This window comes from Macaca thibetana, chromosome 11, assembly GCF_024542745.1.
Source record: "Macaca thibetana thibetana isolate TM-01 chromosome 11, ASM2454274v1, whole genome shotgun sequence".
NCBI lineage: Eukaryota > Metazoa > Chordata > Mammalia > Primates > Cercopithecidae > Macaca > Macaca thibetana.
In genome coordinates this window covers 920,146-940,910 of record NC_065588.1, presented here as the reverse complement: position 1 = coordinate 940,910, position 20,765 = coordinate 920,146, and the positions used below count along the sequence as shown (strand labels likewise).

General features: G+C 48.1%; 1 protein-coding gene across 6 annotated transcripts in view; it reads left to right on the top strand.

The window, feature by feature from the left end:
• The first annotated feature begins 108 nt into the window (after nucleotides 1-108).
• RAD52 (RAD52 homolog, DNA repair protein) overlaps nucleotides 109-20,765 on the top strand; it is a 36,315-nt gene continuing 15,658 nt past the window's right edge. For 2 of the 6 annotated variants that reach the window (XR_007717488.1, XM_050747081.1), the window contains exons 1-5: nucleotides 378-595; nucleotides 15,951-16,052; nucleotides 17,518-17,619; nucleotides 18,713-18,806; nucleotides 18,964-19,031. Coding sequence is in view for 5 of the 6 variants with exons in the window: in XM_050747081.1 (XP_050603038.1) it covers nucleotides 15,969-16,052; nucleotides 17,518-17,619; nucleotides 18,713-18,806; nucleotides 18,964-19,031 (348 nt within the window). In the remaining variant the exon portion in view is untranslated. Of the gene's footprint in view, nucleotides 596-15,950; nucleotides 17,215-17,517; nucleotides 18,807-18,963; nucleotides 19,032-20,765 lie in introns of those variants that run through there. The other 4 variants (XM_050747085.1, XM_050747082.1, XM_050747083.1 and 1 more) reach the window with 4 other exon arrangements.

Sequence of the window (20,765 nt, the reverse complement as noted above, 5' to 3'; positions counted from 1 at the left end):
CCGGTGACGGCTGGCTGTGCGCTGCGGTGGTGAGGGGCCTCCGGAACCACCCGGTCCCCCGCTGCCTCGGCCCGGGCGGAACCTGGGCAGGTCTCCGACAACCGTTCTGCCTAAGATCTTCCCAGTTGTGCACGGGTGGGCCCCGCATCCCAGTGGGCGTCGGGCATGTGAAGTGGGAACCACGCCGGCCTAACTAGCCCCTGCAGGCCTGACGACACCCCCGAGCCCACCAGGGGGCAGCAGAGGTCCGACGGCCGCGGACCGAGGGAAGCTGGAGGGAAGTAGCAGGCAGAGCGCGCGCCGGGAAGGGGCAGGCCGAGCGGCTCAGCACGTAGACGCCAGCACTGCGCCTCCAGGTTGCTTTACGGCTGCCGCAGACGGCTTTGCGGCTCTTTTCCCCTCCTACTTGATTTACAGTTCCTCCTCCGGTCTGTTTTTTTTTGCCGTCCGGCGCTGGCGTGGGTTCGGACCTTCTTCCCAGAGACCCTCGCACACCCTTCCCATTCTCCTCTGCGCAGCCTCCATCTAAGCGCTCTTCCCCTTGTCCGTAGCCTAGATCGAGCTCCCTGCGTGCACCGCGCGCGGCCGGAGGCGCGTAAGTGGGGGAGGAGAGCGGCTTCCCCGGGTGGTTCTGCCGTGGGTGTGGAGCGTGAGAACCTGGGGCCGCGGTGGAGCTGACCCCGAGGTCTCAGCGCAGAGGTGCTGAGCCCGGAGGCCTGTTCTAGTTCACCGGCGCAGTGAGGGGCTCAGTACCGGGGCTTCCCGACAGATGGGCAGGAAGGCGGGGTACGGGAAAGCTGGCACCGGCGCGCCGGGACCCCACCGCGCTGCGGGCAGCCGGGAGTCCGTGGTGGCGCGTCCCCGGAGACGCTGCCCGGAGACGGGCTGGGGGGAGCTGAAGTCGGTGTTAACAGCTGAACGAAGTTGAGTTGCAGGGAGCGGGGGACGCTGGGAAGAGATGACTGATTTGAAAGGAATTTGACGCGGGCGTGGCGGCGGCCTGGCCCCGTGTTCCCGGGAGGTCGGGCCTGTGGTGAGCCGAGATCGCACCGGCATCACGACACTGCATCCCGGGCGACAGAGCGAGACCTGTCACGGGGAAAATAAATAAATAAAAATTTGACGCTCAGTTTAGCTGAGTATTGGGCCTTGTTACCAGATTGAGATGAGGTCTGGCGCGGTGTCTCACCGGTAGTCCCAGAACTTTGGAAGGCGGACGGGAGCATCGCTTGAGGCCAGGAGTTCTGGACCAGCCTGGCTAACAGCGAAACCCCATCTCTACTAAAAATCCAAGAATAGGCAGGCCTGGTGGCGGGCGCCTGTCATCCCCGCTACTCGGGAGGCGGAGGCGTGAGACTCGCTTGAACCCGTGAGGCAGGGGTTGCCCACCGGTGAGCCGAGATGGCACCACTGCACTCCAGCCGGGGGGACAGGGCGAGACTCCATCTCAAAAAAAAAAAAAAAAGTTGAGATATAATTCACATACAATTAAATTCACCCCCTTTTTAAAAAAATGGAGACGTAGTCTCGCTCTGTCACCCAGGCTGGAGTACAGTGGCGCCGTCTCGGCTCACTGCAACCTCCGCCTCCTGGGTTCAAGCGATTCTTTTGCTTCAGCCTCCCGAGTAGCTGGAATTACAGGCTCCCGCCACCACACCCATCTGATTTTTGTATTTTTCACCAGGTTGGCTAGGCTTGTCTCAACTCCTCGCCCTTCCAAAGTGCAGGGATTACAGGTGTGAGCCACTACGTCCAGTCTAAATTCACCCTTTTAAAGTGTGCAATTCAGTGGCTTTAGTATATTCACAGGATTGTGCAACCACCACCATTGTCTTAATTCCAGAACATTTTTATCATCCCTAAAAGAAACCCTGAAACCCATTAGCAGACACCCATTATTTCCTCCTCCTCCCAGCAGCACTAATCTGTGGATTTACTTATTCTCAGTACTGTATTATACACTATTTGTTCTTTTGTTTGGTTTATTTCACTTAATACAGTGATTCAGAGCTCATCTACGTTGTATGTAGCATGTATCAACTTCATTTTTTAGGTAACTGAATTATTTATTGTGTGGATATACCACATTTTGTTTCTCCATGATTGGATGGATATTGGTGGTTTTCTAGGCTTTCTAGGTCTAGTCCTCCACAGAACTCGCAGGCTGAGGCACAGACATTTAAAACTCTAGTTTTTGGAAACTAGCGTTTAACTCTTGGATTGGGTCAGGTAATTCAGTGGTCTCAGGTCTGGTATTGTTTAGGGGAGTTTCTTTTTTTTTTTTTTTTTTTTTGAGATGGAGTTTCACTCTTGTTGCCCAGGGTGGAGTGCAATGGCGGATCTCGGCGCACTGCAGCCTCCGCCTCCCGGGTTCAAACGACTCTCCTGTCTCAGCCTCCTCAGTGGCTGGGCTGACAGGCGCGGGCCACTACACCCGACTAATTTTTGGTATTTTTAGTAGAGACGGGGTTTCACCATGTTGGCCAGGCTGGTCTCGAACTCCTGACCTCAGGTGATCCACCCGCCTCAGCCTCCCAAAGTGCTGGCATTACAGGCGTGAGCCACCGCGCCTGGGCGGGAGTTTTGTTTTTTGTTTGTCTGTTGTTTTTTGGGGGACTGAGTTTCACTCTTGTTGCCCAGGCCTGAGTGCAATGGCGCGATCTTGACTCACTGCCACCTCTGCCTCCCAGGTTCAAGCGATTCTCCTGCCTCAGCCTCCCGAGTAGCTGGGATTACAGGTGTGCGCCACCAGACCCGGCTAATTTTATAGTTTTAGTAGAGAAGGGGTTTCTCCATGTGGGTTACGCTGGCCTCGAATTCACGACCTCAGTTGATCTTCTCGCCTTGGCCTCCCAAAATGCTGGGATTACAGGCGTGAGCCACCGTGCCCCTCTCGGAGTGGTTTTTAAAGTCGTCTGTTCTCAGTTCAACACTTATCAGGCCATTAATTATAGTGGTATCAAGCAGAGAAATGTTTGGGTGCTGGTCTTCTCAGGGAGGCAGAAACCGTCAGAGGTTGCTGTTATGTAATGTACACCAAAACGTGTTACCTTGTATAAACATTAGAGTTGGAGATGAGTGTATGAAAAAGGTAACTGAGCTAGCTGTGGGGGAGGATAGTTGTGAAAATTTTTGAGTCCCCCACTCTAGGCTTTCCCAGCTGTGTTCAGATAAGGTGACACTCTGCCTTCCTGTTTCAGCTCTAAGACTATGCATAAGTGTTATTTTGGCTGTATACGTAGTGCCAGTTTTTTTAAAATTTTTGTGCTTTTGGTGATTTTGCTGTTTACAATGGCCTCCAAGAGCAGAAGTGCTATCTCGCCTTTCCAAGTTGAAGGCTGTGATGTATCTTATAAGAGAAAAGATAAGCTTTTAGATTAGCTTTGTTCAGGCACCACTTTTGTTGTCGGCTGTGAGTTCAGTGTTAATGCATCAACAATATATATTAAATAAGATGTCTTTAAATAGAAGCACACATAAAACAAGGTTATGCCTGTTGAGTAACCCCGTGTTTCCCCTAGGAGCAGTGGCTCAGTATTCGCTAGTTCAGTGTTCATGATACCGTTAAAGGACATAACTACCCTGAATAATGATGACTGACTGTCTCAGCACTGGTTCAAGGGCAGAAAGCCTGGTGGATATTTTTCCATCTCTGCAGCTTTTAACATTTCTTCACTCAAGGCACTCATTTTTAATACTGAACTGGCAGTTTTGATGTGGAGAGAAGCTAAAATAAGGCTAAAATGCTCTTCATACTCTGCGCTGGGTGGGGACTGTGCTGAGTGTTGGGGATTAGCGTATGGCCCCGCAGTTCTCTAATGGCTGAGTGTGGGAGTGTAGAGAAATGATCATAGTGTGATGGAATTAATCCTCTGTTCCCACAGGTTTTTTTTTCTTTTCTTTTCTTTTTTGTTGAGATGGAGTTTCACTCTTGTAGCCCAGGCTGGAGTGCAGTGGTGCGATCTCGGCTCTCTGCAACCTCTGTCTCCCAGGTTCAAGTGATTCTCCTGCCTCAGCCTCCCAAGTATCTGGGGTTACAGGCCCCCGCCACCATGCCTGGCTAATTTTTGTGTTTTTAGTAGTGACGGAGTTTCACCGTGTTGTCCAGGCTGGTCTCAAACCCCTGACCTCGTGATCTGCCCACCTCGGCCTCCCAAAGTGCTGAGATTACCGGGTTCCCCTTCCACAGATTTTACGACATACTTCAGGCCGGGTGTGGTGACTCTTGCCTGTAATCCCAGCATTTTGGGAGGCTGAGGTGGGCAGAACACTGGAGGTCAGGAGTTTGAGACCAACCTGGCCAACATGGCGAAGCCCTGTCTCTACTAAAAATACAGAAAATTAGCTGGGTGTGGTGGCACACGCCTGTAGTTCCAGCTACTCAGGAGACTGAGGCAGGAGAATCACTTGAACCTGGGAGGTGGAGGTTGCAGTGAGCTGAGATTGCACCACTGTACTCCAGCCTGGGCAACGGAGCGTCTCCAAAAAAAAAAAAAAGAAAGACTTCAGACTGTGGTGAGCTGCATAAGGCTTTAGAGGTAACGATATTTTGAGATTTCTTTTCAATTAAAAATGTTTTTCTACTTTTTTTTTTTTTGAGATGGAATCTCACTCTTGCTTAGGCTAGAGTGCAGTGGCGTGATCTCAACTCACTGCAACCTTTGCCTCCCAGATTCAAGTGATTCTCGTGCCTCAGCCTCTTGAGGAGCTGGAATTAACAGGCACCCACCACCCCGCCTGGCTAATTTTTGTATCTTTAGTAGAGACGAGGTTTCACCCTGTTAGCCAGGCTGGTCTTGAACACCTGACCTCAGGTAATCTGCCTGCGTTGGCCTCCCAAAGTGCTGAGATGACAGATGTGAGCCACTGTGCCTGGCCATTTCTTTCTACTTCTGCCAATTTTTTTAAAGTACCATGAACATTACAGCACTGTGTTCATAAATGAAAAGAGAAGAAACTTGCTCCAGTCTTGTTCATCGAGCCGTTCTTGACCTTCACAGTCAGAATCTCACCCATCACCTTGTCACATCTCCCTCTTGTGCTATATATCCAGAGTCCACCTGATCTGCTTCTTCAGCCCTCCACATAGAATAAGAAATGCTTTTGTGAGCCGAGATTGTGCCATTGCACTGCAGCTTGGGCAACAGAGTGAGACTCCTCAAAAAAAGGAAAAAAAAAGCTTTTAGGTGATAAGGAAATGGAGAAGAATAAAACATCTTTGCCAGTCTTTGCCTTTTTAATATCTTGAATTCATGATTTCTTGCCATAGCCACTATCCTAGCCCAGGGTCTCTCCCTTCTACCCCGACTGTTTTTTTTTTTTGATCATGTTTTTACTTCCTCTGGGAAAACACCTATCAGAATTTTGGGATCATGTGACAGGTATAGATTTAATTTCTTTCTTTCTTTTTTGAGACAGAATCTTCCTGTGTTGCCCAGGCTGGAGTGTAGTGGTGTGAGCATGGCTCACTACAGCCTTGACCCCCTCCTCGCCCCCACTCAGGTGATCCTCCCGCCACAGCTTCCTGAGTAGCTGGGACTACAGGCATGCTTCACCATGCCGGACTAATGTTTTATTGCTTGTAGAGACAGCTGTGTTCCCTATGCTTGTCTTGAACTCCTGAGCCTCAAGCGATCCTTCCACTTCAGCCTCAAGTGCTGGGATTACAGGCGTGAGCCACCGCTCCTGGCTACTTAATTTCTTTCTTTCTTTCTTCTTCTTTTTTTTTTTTTTCTGAGACAGAATTTCACTCTTGTTGCCCAGGCTGGAGGGCAGTGGTGCGATCTCGGCTCACCGCAATCTCTGCCTCCCAGGTTCAAGCGATTCTCCTGCCTCAGCCTCCCAAGTAGCTGGGATTACAGGCATGCACCACCACACCTGGCTAATTTTATATTTTTCGTAGAGACGAGGTTTCTCCATGTTGGTCAGGCTGGTCTCGAACTCCCTACCTCAGGTGATCTGCTTGCCTCGGCCTCCCAAAGTGTTGGGATTACAGGCTTGAGCCACTGTACCGCGCCTAATTTCTTTCTACCGCACCCGGCCTAATTTCTGCCTTTGTTTTGAGACAGTCTCGTTCTGTCACCCAGGCTGGAGTGCAGTGGAGTGATCTCAGCTCACTGCAGCCTCCACCTTCCAGGCTGAAGCAAGCCTTCCATCTCAGCCCCGTGAGTAGCTAGGACTACGAGAACATGTCACCAGGACCAGCTAATTTTTGTGTTGTTTGTAGAGATGGAATTTCACGATGTTGGCCAGGCTGGTCTTTAACTCCTCACCTCATGCAATCCACCTGCCTCAGCCTCCCAAAGTGCTGGGATTACAGGTGTGAGCAACTGCACCCAGCGCACCCTGCCTAGACCTATTTCCAAAATTAGAAAACCATGAGGCTTTTAGAAGAAGATGAGAAGAATATCTCCATGACCTGAGTGTGTGCAAAGGTTTCAAAGGCTCGGGATGCCATAGAGTCACTTAAAAAAGCAAACACACACACACACAAAGATAAATATGATTGATTACATCAAAATGTAATCACAGACTACTGTAAGAAAATGAATGGGGAAGCACAGGGACCTATTTGACAAAAGACCGATATTCAAGATCTATAAAGAACCAGTAGGCCGGGCGCGGTGGCTCACGCCTGTAATCCTGGCACTTTGGGAGGCCAAGGCGGGTGGATCACTTGAGCTCAGGAGTTCGAGACCAGCCTATGCAACATAGTGAAACCCCATCTCTACTAAAAATACAAGAATCAGAATTAGCTGGGCATGATGGCGCGTGCCTATAGTCCCAGTTACTTGGGGGCTGAGGCTGGAGAATTGCTTGAATCTGGGAGACAGAGACTGAGCCGAGATTGTGCCACTGCACTCCAGCCTGGGCGACTGAACAAGACTTCATCTCAAAAAACCAATAGGGCTCAAGGCCTGGGATTGGGCCTCTGCTGCTCTGCTCCCTGGGCCTGTGGCTCAGTCCTTGGAGTCGTCCTTTCTTTTTCATGAAGAGTAGTGTGCGTTAACAGCTGAGTGGTTTTATCAGCCTGTTTCCTGCCAACAGTGTATGAGAGTTCTAGTTGCTTTGTGTCCTTGCCAACATTTGGTGTTGTCAGTCTTTTTAGTTATTCTGATGGGTGTGGTGTGTCATGGTCTTAATTTTAGTCCTCAGTCACTCAATGGTGTTGAGCACTTTTTCCTGTGCTGATGACAATGTATAATACATTGCAAAGTGCGTGCTCAAATCTTTTGACCATTTTAAATTGGGTGTGTGTCTTTTTATTGAGTTGTAGGAGTTATTTATATAACCTTTTTATCCTAGTTACCTGTCCTCTGTCTGCTTGCCTATTCATTTTCTTAGAGTTGTGTGATGAACAGAAGTTTTACATTTTGATGTAATCAGTTTTCTCTTATATTTTCTTCTATAGTTACTGCTTTCTGAGTCCTACGAAATCTTGGCTACCTTCAGACTGTGAAGATAATCTTTCATGTTTTCTTCTGTAATTTTTTTTTTTTTTTTTTTTGAGACGGAGTCTTACTCTGTTGTCCAGGTGGGGGTGCAGTGACGCAGTCTCGGCTCACTGCAACCTCTGCCTCCCAGGTTCAAGTGATTCTCCTGCCTCAGCCTCCTGAGTAGCTGGGATTATGGATGCGCACCACCATGCCCAACTAATTTTTGTATTTTTAGTAGAGACAGGATTTCACCATGTTGGCCAGGTTGGTCTTGAACTCTTGACCTCGTGATCTGCCCATCTCGGCCTCACAACATGCTTGGATTACAGGCGTGAGCCACCATGCTCGGCCTGTAAATGTTACAGTTTTAGTTTTATGTTTAGGCCTATCCATCTCTAGTTTATGTGAATAGTGTGAGATATAATTAAATATTAATTTTTTTTCCATATAGATATCCAGTCGTTCCAGCACCAATGTTGAAAATGCTATGGTATTGCATTTTTAAAATTAAGATGACTGTACAAATGGTAATTGATTTCTGCGCTCCCTTTTCAGTTCCATTGTCCAATCCATATGTTAGTACCGCACTTTTAATTACTGTAGCTTTAGTAAGTCTTGAAGTCTTGTCGTTGTAGGTCCTCCTATTTTGTTGTTATTTTTCAAGCTTGATGTGAATATTCTAAATCCTCTGCATTTCCATTGTAAATATTAGAATTATCTTAGCCGGGCGCGGTGGCTCACGCCTGTAATCCCTGCACTTTGGGAGGCTCAGGCGGGCGGATCACGAGGTCAGGAGATCGAGACCATCCTGGCTAACACGGTGAAACCCCGTCTCTACTAAAATACAAAAAATTAGCCGGGCGCGGTGGCGGGCGCCTGTACTCCCAGCTACTCAGGAGGCTGAGGCAGGAGAATGGCGCAAACCCGGGAGGCGGAGCTTGCAGTGAGCCGAGATGGTGCCACTGCACTCCAGCCTGGGCGACAAAGTGAAGACTCCGCCTCAAAAAAAAAAAAAAAAAAAGAATTATCTTACCAGTTTCCACAGAAAAATTTGGTAAAATTGTGATTGGGATTGCATTGAACCTATGAATCAATTTGGAAAGAAATGATACCTAAACAGTATTGAGTCTTCAAATATATGAACTTGGTGCATTTTCCTTCTTATTTAGGCCTTTTAAAATTTATTTTTAGGCTGGGCGCGGTGGCTCACGCCTGTAATACCAGCACTTTGGGAGCCTGAGACAGGCGGATCAACTGAGGTCAGTTCGAGACCAGCCGGGCCAACATGGTGAAACCCCGTCTGTACTAAAAATGCAAAACTTAGCCAGGTGTGGTGGCAGGCGCCTGTAGTCCCAGCTAGTTGGGAGGCTGAGGCAGCAGAATCGCTTCAACTTGCTCAGGAGGCGGAGGTTGCAGTGAGCTGAAATACTGCCATTGCACTCCAGACTGGGCAGCAAGAGCAAAACTCTGTCTCAAAAAATAATAATAATAAAATTAAAAATTTTGGGCCAGGTGTGGTGACTCACACCTGTAATCCCAGCACTTTGGGAGGCCGAGGCAGGCGGATCACCTGAGGTAGGGAGTTCAAGACCAGCCTGAGCAACATGGAGAAACCTCTTCTCTACGAAAAATACAAAATTAGCTGGGTGTGGTGGTGCGTGCCTGTAATCCCAGCTACTCGGGAGGCTGAGGCAGGAGAATCGCTTGAACCCCGGAGGCAGAGGTTGCAGTGAGCTGAGATCACACCATTGCACTCCAGCCTGGGCAACAAGAGCAAAACTCCGTCTCAAAAAAAAATTTATTTTTAATTCTGTTTTATAGTTTTCAATTCAGAAGTCATACACATATTTTGTTAAATTTATTTCTAGATATGTTTCTTTATTGTAAAATGGAGCCATCATTTGCATCATTCATTACTCCGTATGAAATGTGTTATTACTCTCTGCCTGCTTTCAAGATTTTCTCTTTATGTTTGTTTTTTAGCAATTTGCCTGTGGTGTATCTAGGCATCATTTTATTTGTATTTATCCTTAGATTTATCCTTGAGATTTCCAGAGCTTCTTAAATCTGTAAATTTATGTCTGTCAGCCAGTTTGGAAAATTTGGAGCTATTAGTTTTAAAAATATTTCTTCTGTTCCATTCTCTTTCACTTCTTCTGGGACTTCAGTTATATGTGAGTTAGACATTTTGGTATTAGCCCACAGGAACCTGGGGTTCTTTCAATCTTTTCAGTCTTTTTTTCCTCGACGTTTGCATTTTGTGAGCAGGAGTGATAATCATTCAGGATGATTTTTGAGATTCCTACTTCAAGAGTAGTTCCTAATCTTTTGTAGGTGTAGTAAAGTATGGCTTCTAATTCTACTGGAAGGCTTTTTTGTGGGGGAGACGGTTGTATGTCCTTTGGCTTTTAAATTTTCTGTTGTGTCTTTCACAGCACAGTTTTCAGAGGGTACCCTTTCTTTTTTCTTTTTTTTTTTTTTATTTGAGGCTGAGTCCCACTCTATCGCCAGGCTGGAGTGCAGTGGCGCAATCTCCACTCACTGCTACCTCCACTTCCCGAGTTCAAGTGATTCTCCTATCTCAGCCTCCTAAGTAGCTGGGACTAGAGGCACCTGCCACCACACCCAGCTAATTTTTGTATTTTTTTTTTTTTTTTTTTTGAGACAGAGTCTGGCTCTGTCGCCCAGGCTGGAGTGCAGTGGCTGGATCTCAGCTCACTGCAAGCTCCGCCTCCCGGGGTCACGCCATTCTCCTGCCTCAGCCTCCCGAGTACTGGGACTACAGGCGCCCGCCACCGTGCCTGGCTAGTTTTTTGTATTTTTTAGTAGAGACGGGGTTTCACCGTGTTAGCCAGGATGGTCTCGATCTCCTGACCTCGTGATCCGCCCGTCTCGGCCTCCCAAAGTGCTGGGATTACAGGCTTGAGCCACCGCGCCCGGCCTTGTATTTTTAATCTCTACTAAAAATACAAAAATTAGGCCGGGCGCGGTGGCTCAAGCCTGTAATCCCAGCACTTTGGGAGGCCGAGACGGGCGGATCACGAGGTCAGGAGATCGAGACCATCCTGGCCAACACGGTGAAACCCCGTCTCTACTAAAAAATACAAAAAACTAGCCAGGCACGGTGGCGGGCGCCTGTAGTCCCAGCTACTCGGGAGGCTGAGGCAGGAGAATGGCGTGAACCCGGGAGGCGGAGCTTGCAGTGAGCTGAGATCCAGCCACTGCACTCCAGCCTGGGCGACAGAGCCAGACTCTGTCTCAAAAAAAAAAAAAAAAAAAAACAAATACAAACCCAGAAGGTTTGTACAAAGCCCAGGAGGTTGTGGCTGCAGTCTCATATTCATCATCAGATTTCCCCCATTGTCCTAATAATATTCTTTGTGGCTTTTCTTTATCCCTGATCCAAAGTTTCTTTGAGGATTACACAGTGCATTTAGTTTTCATGTCTCTTAAGCCTTTATTTATTTATTTATTTGCTGAGATGGAGTCTTGCTCTGTTACCCAGACTGGAGTTGAGTGGCACGATCTTGGCTCACTGTAGCCTCCACCTGCTGGGTTCAAGTGATTCTCCTGCCTCAGCCTCACGAGTCGCTGGGACTACAGGTGTGCGCCACCATGCCCAGCTAATTTTTATATTTTTAGTAGAGACGGGATTTTTACCATTTTGGCTAGGCTGGTCTTGACCTACTGAGCTCAGATGATCCATCCGCCTTGGCCTCCCAAAGTGCTGGGATTACAGGCGTGGGCCACCACATCTGGCCTTAAACTTCTTTTAATATAGAAGAGTTCACCAGCCCTTCTATTTTGTTTTGCTTTTTGAGACAGTGATGCTTTGGAGAGTCCAGGCCAATTGCTTTATAGATTTCAACTTGTTTGATTATTTCCTCGTGATTAGATTGGTAGAAATACTACCTAAGTGATGTGACCTTCTTAGTGCATCCATCAGGAAGCACATGATGTGACTATAATTGGTGACATTAAGTTCGCATACTTAATGATTAAGGTGGTAACTCCCAGCTTTCTACATTGTAAAGGTATCTTTTGCCGCCCTCCTTTTTATTCCCAAGTAGTTTATTTGGAGATTAGTCCTTTACACAGTAGAGGGGGAAGGGAGAGAGGAGAGGGGAAGGGAGACAGGAGAGGGGAAGGGAGACAGGAGAGGGGAAGGGAGACGGGAGAGGGGAAGGGAGACGGGAGAGGGGAAGGGAGACGGGAGAGGGGAAGGGAGACGGGAGAGGGGAAGGGAGACGGGAGAGGGGAAGGGAGACGGGAGAGGGGAAGGGAGACGGGAGAGGGGAAGGGAGACGGGAGAGGGGAAGGGAGACGGGAGAGGGGAAGGGAGACGGGAGAGGGGAAGGGAGACGGGAGAGGGGAAGGGAGACGGGAGAGGAGGGGAGGGAGACGGGAGAGGGGAAGGGAGACGGGAGAGGGGAAGGGAGACGGGAGAGGGGAAGGGAGACGGGAGAGGGGAAGGGAGACGGGAGAGGGGAAGGGAGACGGGAGAGGGGAAGGGAGACGGGAGAGGGGAAGAGGAGACGGGAGGGGAGGGAGAGGGGAAGGGAAGGGAGACGGGAGAGGGAAGGGAGACGGGAGGGGAGGGGAAGGGAGACGGGAGAGGGGAAGGGAGACGGGAGAGGGGAAGGGAGACGGGAGGGGAAGGGAGACGGGGAGAGGGGAAGGGAGACGGGAGAGGGAAGGGAGACGGGAGAGGGGAAGGGAGACGGGAGAGGGGGAAGGGAGACGGGAGAGGGGAAGGGAGACGGGAGAGGGGAAGGGGACGGGAGAGGGGAAGGGAGACGGGGGAGAGGGGAAGGGAGACGGGAGAGGGGAAGGGAGACGGGAGAGGGGAAGGGAGACGGGAGAGGGGAAGGGAGAGGGGGGGGGGAGGGGAAGGGAGACGGGAGAGGGGAAGGGAGACGGGGGAGAGGGGAAGGGAGACGGGAGAGGGGAAGGGAGACGGGAGAGGGGAAGGGAGACGGGAGAGGGGAAGGGAGACGGGAGAGGGGAAGGGAGACGGGGGAGAGGGGAAGGGAGACGGGAGAGGGGAAGGGAGACGGGAGAGGGGAAGGGAGACAGGAGAGGGGAAGGGAGACAGGAAAGGAAAGCTTGACAACTAAAGGTGAGTTATCAAGCCTGTTGCCGCTGGTAGCAACCCACCCTAATTCCACTGGGGAAGCTCGCAGCTTGGTGGTGTCCCACAGAGGGGTGAGAACTTGAGGGTATTTCAACACCAGTCAGGCACCATTTGAGGGCTGCTGCCCGGGTGGTTCAATTTTCTGGTGCTTCCAGCTTGCCATAAACAGATGCAAAGTAGTCTAGATACTAAAGAAAGCTCTCAGGTAACAAGATGCAGATGGCATTTGGAAGTCAGACTAGGGTGCACTATTGTGGTAAGAGCTGAAGGGATGGCCGGGCATGGTGGCTCACACCTGTAATCCCAGCACTTTGGGAGGCTGAGGTGGGTGGATCACCTGAGGTCAGAAGTTCGAGAGCAGCCTGGTCAACATGACGAAACCCCATCTCTACTAAAAATACAAAAATCAGCCAGGTGTGGTGGTGGACACCTGTAATCCCAGCTACTCAGGAGGCTGAGGTAGGAGAATTGCTTGAATCTGGGAGGTGGAGGTTGCAGTGAGCCTAGATTGTGCCACTGCACTCCAGCCTGGGCGACAGAGCGAGACTGTCTCAAAACAAAACGAAACAAAAAGCTGAAGGATGATTAATAGAGCATTCGTAGTGTCTGCTGTACCTGTACCCTAGAACCTAGAGAACCTACAGCTTGAGGCAAGAGCATATGTGCTATTGTTTTTTCAAGAAGTGTACTTTCAGGAAGCAGAGGTAGGGGAAAGATGAGTGAAGGGAGAAGGAAGATTAAGTCAGTTCAAGGGTGCGTTTGGCCACCCTTGGTGCAAGTACAGTTGGTTGCTTGTTCTCCTAAAGCCGTTTCTCAGGAGGATGTATAAATAACTGCATTCTGGGGCAATCCATCTGAAGGAAGGATGGACGGACCGCTCAGCTTCTGTATCTCATTGGAAGAAGGTTTGCTTCATGGCAGATTAATTCCCACAGACTTCTGGGCTGTGCATGTGTGGGTACCAGGTAGGTCCCACAGCCCCTCACACCTCCAAGGCAAGGGGCAATCCAAGGGTGGGAAGTGATAGGCAGCCAGTGTGAGCAGGAGGTAAGGGACCATGGGGTTGTACCTGTGGGCAGTTGGTCATAACCCAGACGTGTTTGATCAGCCCAGTGACAGCTGGGGTGGAAAAAGTGACCAAGGGCCTCAAGAACACACAAGGCGAAGAAGATTTGAAGTGCTGCATAAGATATGCCTAATGCGTTTGGATTCTACCTTTGTTTAACAAATATGCACATATAAAAAACACAAACACAATCACATATACAAAAAGACAACAGCTATCTCTTGGTGAGATCCAGCTGAATTTTACTTCCATATTCTCTGATACGTGTTTAAAGCTTTCTACAGTAAAGATATTTTAATTTTATAATGGAGACTGGGCAAGGTGGCTCATGCCTTTAATCTCAGCATTTTGTGAGGCCAAGGCAAGAGGATTGCTTGAGCCCAGGAGTTCAAGACCAACCTGGGCAACAGAGTGAGACAGTCATCTCTAAAAAAAAATTTAAAACAATTAGCCAGGCATGATAGCACTCACCTGTAGTCCTTTCTACTCGGGAGGCTGCAGAGGGAGGATCACCTGAGCCCTGGACGTCAAGGTTACATTAAGCTATGATTACACCACTGCATTCCAGCTGGGTAACAGAGCAAGACCCTGTCTCTTAATTTTTTTTTTTTTTTGCTTTTATAATGGGAAAACCATTGTAGACAGTTTTAGGAAGGAAAGCAGAACAGTAGGCATCTTTTTCAAAGTAAAAGAGCAAAAAAGGCAAAAAATATTTCATGTTTACATTATGGACAAAGACAAGATTGTCCTTCAATAAAAGGCTGAATTTTTTTTTTTTTTTTGAGAAAGAGTCTTGCTGCATCGCCCAGACTGGAATGCAGTGGCGTGATCTCGGCTCACTGCAACCTCCGCCTCCCGGGTTCAAGCGATTCTCCAGCCTCAGCCCCCTGAGTAGCTGGTACTACAGGCACGTGCCACTGTGTCTGGCTAATTTTTATATTTTTAGTACAGACGGGGTTTCATCGTGTTGACCAGGCTGGTCTTCAACTCCTGACCTCAGGTGATCTGCCCACTTCAGCCTCCCAAAGTTCTGGGATTACGAACGTGAACCACCGTACCCGACCTGGGTGAGTGTTTTAAGTTATTTATAAAAGTAGAACAAGTTGCTCTTTATTTATTAGTATAATTTTTTTTGAGATGGAGTATGGAGTCTCATTCTGTTGCCCAGGCTGGAGTGCTGTGGCGTGATCTTGGCTCACTGTGACCTCCACCTCCTGGGTTCAAGCGATTCTGCCTCAGCCTCCCTAGTAGCTGGGATTACAGGGGTGCATCACCACGCCCGGATAATTTTTGTGTTTTTAGTAGAGATGGGGTTTCACTGTGTTGACCAGGCTGGTCTCGAACTCCTGACCTCAGGTGATCCACCCGCCTAGGCCTCCCAAAGTGCTGGGATTACAGGCGTGAGCCACCGCGCCTGGCCTGATTTTATAGTTATAAATATAATATATTCTTACTGTAAAAATCACCTTTAATAGCACCACCACTGGCCGGGCGCGGTGGCTCACGTCTGTAATCCCAGCACTTTGGGAGGCCGAGGCGGGCGGATCACGAGGTCAGGAGATCGAGACCATCCTGGCTTACACGGTGAAACCCCGTCTCTACTAAAAATACAAAGAATTAGCCGGGCGTGGTGGCGGCATCTGTGGTCCCAGCTACTCGGGAGGCTGAGGCAGGAGAATGGTGTGAACCCGGGAGGCGGAGCTTGCAGTGAGCTGAGATCCGGCCACTGCACTCCAGCCTGGGAGACAGAGCGAGACTCGTCTCAAAAAAAAAAAAAAAAAAAAAAGCAGCAACACAATAGCAAACACGTTAACAGAAAGGTAGAAGCAGACCTTAAAGAATCTCCAGCAGCTTGAGAGACCATAGCTGACCGCTGAGGAGCTCTGCTCTGGGTTGGAGCAGTGCTTAGAAGTTTATAAATAACTCTTAGGATATTGCATATGGATTCTTTTTTTTTTTTCCTGAAATGGAGTCTCGCTCTGTCGCCAGCTCACTGCAAGCTCCGCCTCCCAAGTTCAAGCAATTGTTTGCCTCAACCTCCTGAGTACCTGGGACTACAGGCGCCCGCCACCACGCCTGGCTAATTTTTTTGTATTTTTAGTAGAGACGGGGTTTCACCATGTTAGCCAGGATGGTCTCCATCTCCTGACCTTGTGATCCGCCCGCCTTGGCCTCCTAAAGTGCTGGGATCACAGCGAGCCACCGTGCCCGGCTGCATAACGATGTGATTTTTCAGTAGAGGCTCTTACCTTTTACTTTAAACATTCTTTGAGGATTGTTGTTGTTTCCCACCCTCCCCCTTTTATTTCTATAGAGGTCAGCCGGAGTCAAGATGTCTGGGACTGAGGAAGCAATTCTTGGAGGACGTGAAAGCCATCCTGCTGCAGGCAGCGGCGCGGTGTTGTGCTTTGGACAGGTGACTGGTTCCTTCATGCCTGGGAAGGTTGAGGTTGAGTAAAGTTAGGGCACGGCAGTTTGTAGAGCGGCGTAGTACATGTGTGAATAGTACATAGTACGTTTACATAGTACATGTGTGGGTAGCACACAGTACGTTTACATAGTACATGTGTGGGTAGCACATAGTACGTTTACATAGTACATGTGGGAGCTATTTGTGGTTACTGGTTTTTCCTTTAGATGCGTTTTTTGGGGGTCTTTTGTGAACTCTGGAGGGCATTTTGGAACGTTAGCTATCAAAAGACTGATAGTACTGGGGATTAGATTTAGATTTAAATTTATTTTTTTGGGGAGGTAGATAACATTTGTATAACATCAAATTCAAAATGAAACTATGTGAAAATCTCCCTATTTCCCATTGCCCCTATATGCATGCTACCCAGTTCTATTTCTTTTTTTTCGAGGCTGAGTCTTGCTTTGTCACCCAGGCTGCAGTACAGTGGTGCGATCTCAGCTCATTGCAGCCTCCACCCCCTGGATTCAATCAATTCTCCTGCCTCAGCCTCCCAAGTAGCTGGGATTACAGGCATGAGCCACCACGCCCGGCTAATTTTTGTATTTTTAGCAGAGATGGGGTTTCACCATGTTGGCCAGGCTGGTCTCAAACTCCTGACCTCAGGTGATCCGCCCGCCTCGGCCTCCCAAAGTGTTCGGATTACAGGCGTGAGCCACCGCGCCTGGCTCCTTGTCTTTTTTGGAGGCATGGAAAGTTCCTGGGGGTCGTATTCCTTGTAGGGACATTGTGTGCATAGAAAAGTTTCTTGCTTTGTCCACCCAAACTCCATCTTTGTTTTTACCAGAGAGTTGTGAGTATTCGTTTCATCCAAATAGGGCAAGGGGGACAAAACCCAAATCAGCAAGCAGTCGTGTGTTTCCGTTTGTGCAGGACGGGAGATTGTTGCATTGGAGCAGGTGTCAATCTCTGGAAAGGGCAAATGGAAGCAGGTCTTCCTATCCCCGTGCCCTTTCCATACGCGCTTCCTGTGCTGGCGTCATTTGCAGCTCTGGAGGCAGGACACTGTCACTTCCTAAGCTTCAGAAACTTTTATAAGGATGGTAGCAGCAGCTAAGGCAGCAGTTCTCAAAATGTAATCCTGGGACCCAGATTCAGAGTCCAGAAGGTCAGACTTATCTTCATGATAATACTGTTTGCCTCTTTCACACTCATTCTCTCGTGGGTGAACGGTGGAGTGTTCAGAGACTGCGTGAGTGATACGCGACGTCACTGCTGTGGTGCCTGATGGCATGCATGCCTTAAAAGTTTCTCTGTTTTCATTTCTAATAGCATAAATATAACCCACAGAAACAAAGGTTCTGGGGGGTTTTTTTAAGAGTGTAAAGGAGTCCTGAGGTCAAAAAGCTGGAGACTCAGTGATGTGAGGAATGGTGAAGTGTGAATGGAATTTTCTTTTTTGGGGTTGCAGTGCCGGTACACAGCCGAAGAGTACCAGGCCATCCAGAAGGCCCTGAGGCAGAGGCTGGGCCCAGAATACATAAGCAGCCGCACGGCTGGAGGAGGCCAGAAGGTAGGAGAGTTCCTGTGCCTGGAAGCAGGCATCCAAAGACAGACTCAGACGGTCTTGCCAGTTCCCTCTCTGGGTCCTCAGGGGTTCGGAAGGCTCCTGTTAACTTCCTGGAGGCCTCCCAGTGTCGCTGGGAGGGGATGGGTTCCCGACTTAGTTCTCATCTGAAGGGGCCCAGGCATGGTCTTGACACTTGCGTAACTGCCGTCTTAGGATTTCATCTTAGGATTTTTTACATCATTTTTTTTTTTTTAATTTTTAAAGACAGGGTCTTGCTGTCACCCAGGCTGGAGTCCGACCAGTGGTGTCATCTCGGCTCACTGCAGCCTCCCCCAGACTCAAGCAATCCTTCTGCCTCAGCTTCCTGACTAGCTGGGACTACAGGCACATGCCACCATGCCTGGGTAATTTTTTAATTTTCTGTAGAGACGACATCTCGCCATGTTGCCCAGGCTGGTCTTGAACTGCTAGGCTCAAGTGATCCTCCTACCTCAGCCTCTCAAAGTGCTGGGATTACAGGTGTGGGCCACCACGCCCAGCCTTTACACCTTTAAAAAAATGTTCCTTTTGCCATTTGCTTCTGTTTTTTTTTTTTTTTTTTTTTTTTTAATTAAACGCTTTTTAAAGAACTTATGATTGACACATAATAATTGCGTATCATTTGCTTCTAATTTTAACTTCTGTGAATATTTTTGGTCTTCCATAAAATATGTCAAACCGAGATTTATACTTTTTGCAAACTGAATTTTAGCAGCTGCTGGGTGAGTTCCTCCTCCCGACAGACCGTTAGTTCTCGCAGGCACCATCTAGAAGATTTTTGAAATAAATTCATTGAGAATTTTCTTGAAAAATAATTTTTTTTTGAGAGACTGGGTCTCACTGTGTCGCTTAGGCTGGAGTGCAGTGGCATGATCGTAGCTCACTGCAGCCTTGAGCTCCTGGGCTCAAGCGATCCTCCCACCTCAGCCTCCCGAGTAAAATGTTTAAGGGCAGTTTATCCAAAAAAGTAGATGAGGAATAAATTATGTAAATTTTGATTCACATTTAAGTGTGGTAAGGAATTAACACAGCTTTTCCTTAAAAACTTTTTTTCTAGGTGTGTTACATTGAGGGTCATCGAGTAATTAATCTGGCCAATGAGATGTTTGGTTACAATGGCTGGGCACACTCCGTCACGCAGCAGAATGTGGGTGAGTGTGCAGCAGTGGGGACTTGTGCACTGTCCAGCCCTGGTGAAAGGGTGCTGTGAGTGAGGAGGTGAGGTAGGTGGACTCAGTGCCAGCAGGAAGAATGGCTGTGGCACAGCGATCAGTGTCCTCTTCAACTTGCTCTCTTTCCCACTCCTAGATTTTGTTGACCTCAACAATGGCAAGTTCTACGTGGGAGTCTGTGCGTTTGTGAGGGTCCAGTTGAAGGTGAGGAGGATGGAGTAGACCTGCGCGGAGGGATCAGTGGGTGGTAGGAGAAGGTGAGCAGGTAGGGAGGTGGGTAGCCGGACAGGGACCCAGGCTGCAGAGTTGTGTCTCAGCCAGTGTTCCCCAGAATGGTGGGATTCAAATACTGTTGCTCCTGTCTCCCTAAAAGAATGGAAAAAGTGTTCTCTCGCACATTTTCAAGTTGACACTTAAAAGTTTTCACCACATATAAAAATTGTTGCAAAGGGTGTATTTTTTGGCATGTGGTAAAATCTGACGTTCTAAAATAACAATAATTTTACCATCACTGATAAGTTTTTGGAAACTCAACTTTAGGCAAAGCAGGTCCTTTTGTTACAGATAAAAACAAAAATTGGGTTTTGTTAAGAAGTTGTTTTGCTTAAAGTTACAGTTATTTAAGATGTTAAGTGAGGACTTACCGTAAATCTGTTAGATCTTTGTTAAATATTCCAGTGGACTCTAAATACTATAGAGGGTTAGATCTGTCGTTTATTTGAAGAAATACAATGAACAGGCTTTTTTTTTAATCTTAGAAATTTTACATGGTTCTTTCTTTATCTGAACTTACATTTCCTTTCTGTTTCCCTACTGGTTTTTATCCTAATACATATTTATGGTTGAAAGTTTGGCTGGGCGAGGTGGCTCGTTCCTGTAATCCCAGCACTTTGGGAGGCTCAGGTGGAAGGATTGCTTGAGCCTGGGGATCTCAGACCAGCCTGGGCAACATGGTGAAAGCCCGTCTCTCCTAAAAATACAAAAAATTAGCTGGGCTTGGTGGCGCACGCTTGTAGTCCTAGCTCCTCAGGAGGCGGAGGTAGGAGGATCACCTGAGCCCGGGAAGTCGAGGCTGTGATGAGCTGTGATTGTGCCACTGAACTCCTGGGTGAAAAAAAAGAAAAGTTTTATTGATAGCCTCATTATGCTTCTCTGCCTTTGCATGTGTATAAAAATAAAAATTTTTGGTAAATTTTCGGTGCACTTAAGGCTCTAAATATTAAGAGATTTCTTTTGGATTTAGTTGTATTATAGCTACTGTTAACACACAGTTGACCAGACAATTGTATTTATGGTGAAGAGAAAACATAAATATAGCAAAATTTTGATAACTTAGAAAAATTAAAGATTTGAAATCTTGCCACAAAAATAAAAAATTTAAAATATAAAATATAAAATTTATGGAAAATGAATATCTTAATGAGATGGATAGTGCTGTTTTTTCAGTTAGTTTATATATCCATATAGCCATAATTGAATATTACTTACTTTTTTTTTTTTTTTTTGAGACAGAGTTTCACTCTTGTTGCCCAGGCTAGAGTGTAATGGCTTGATCTCAGCTCACCGCCACCTCCACCTCCGGGTTCAAGCAATTCTCCTGCCTCAGCCTCACGAGTAGCTGGGAGTACAGGCGTCCGCCACGTGCCTGCCTAATTTTGTGTGTGTGATTTTAGTAGAGACGGGTTTCTCCATGTTGGTCAGGCTGGTCTTGGACTCACGGCCTCAGGTGATCCGCCCACCTCAGCCTCCCAAAGTGCTGGGATTACAGGCGTGAACCACCGCGCCCAGCCTGCTTATTTCTTGAATGAACAATTCAGCATTAGTTCTTTTTTTTTTTTTTTGAGATGGAGTCTGGCTCTGTCGCCCAGGCTGGAGTGCAGTGGCCGGATCTCAGCTCACTGCAAGCTCCGCCTCCCGGGTTTACGCCATTCTCCTGCC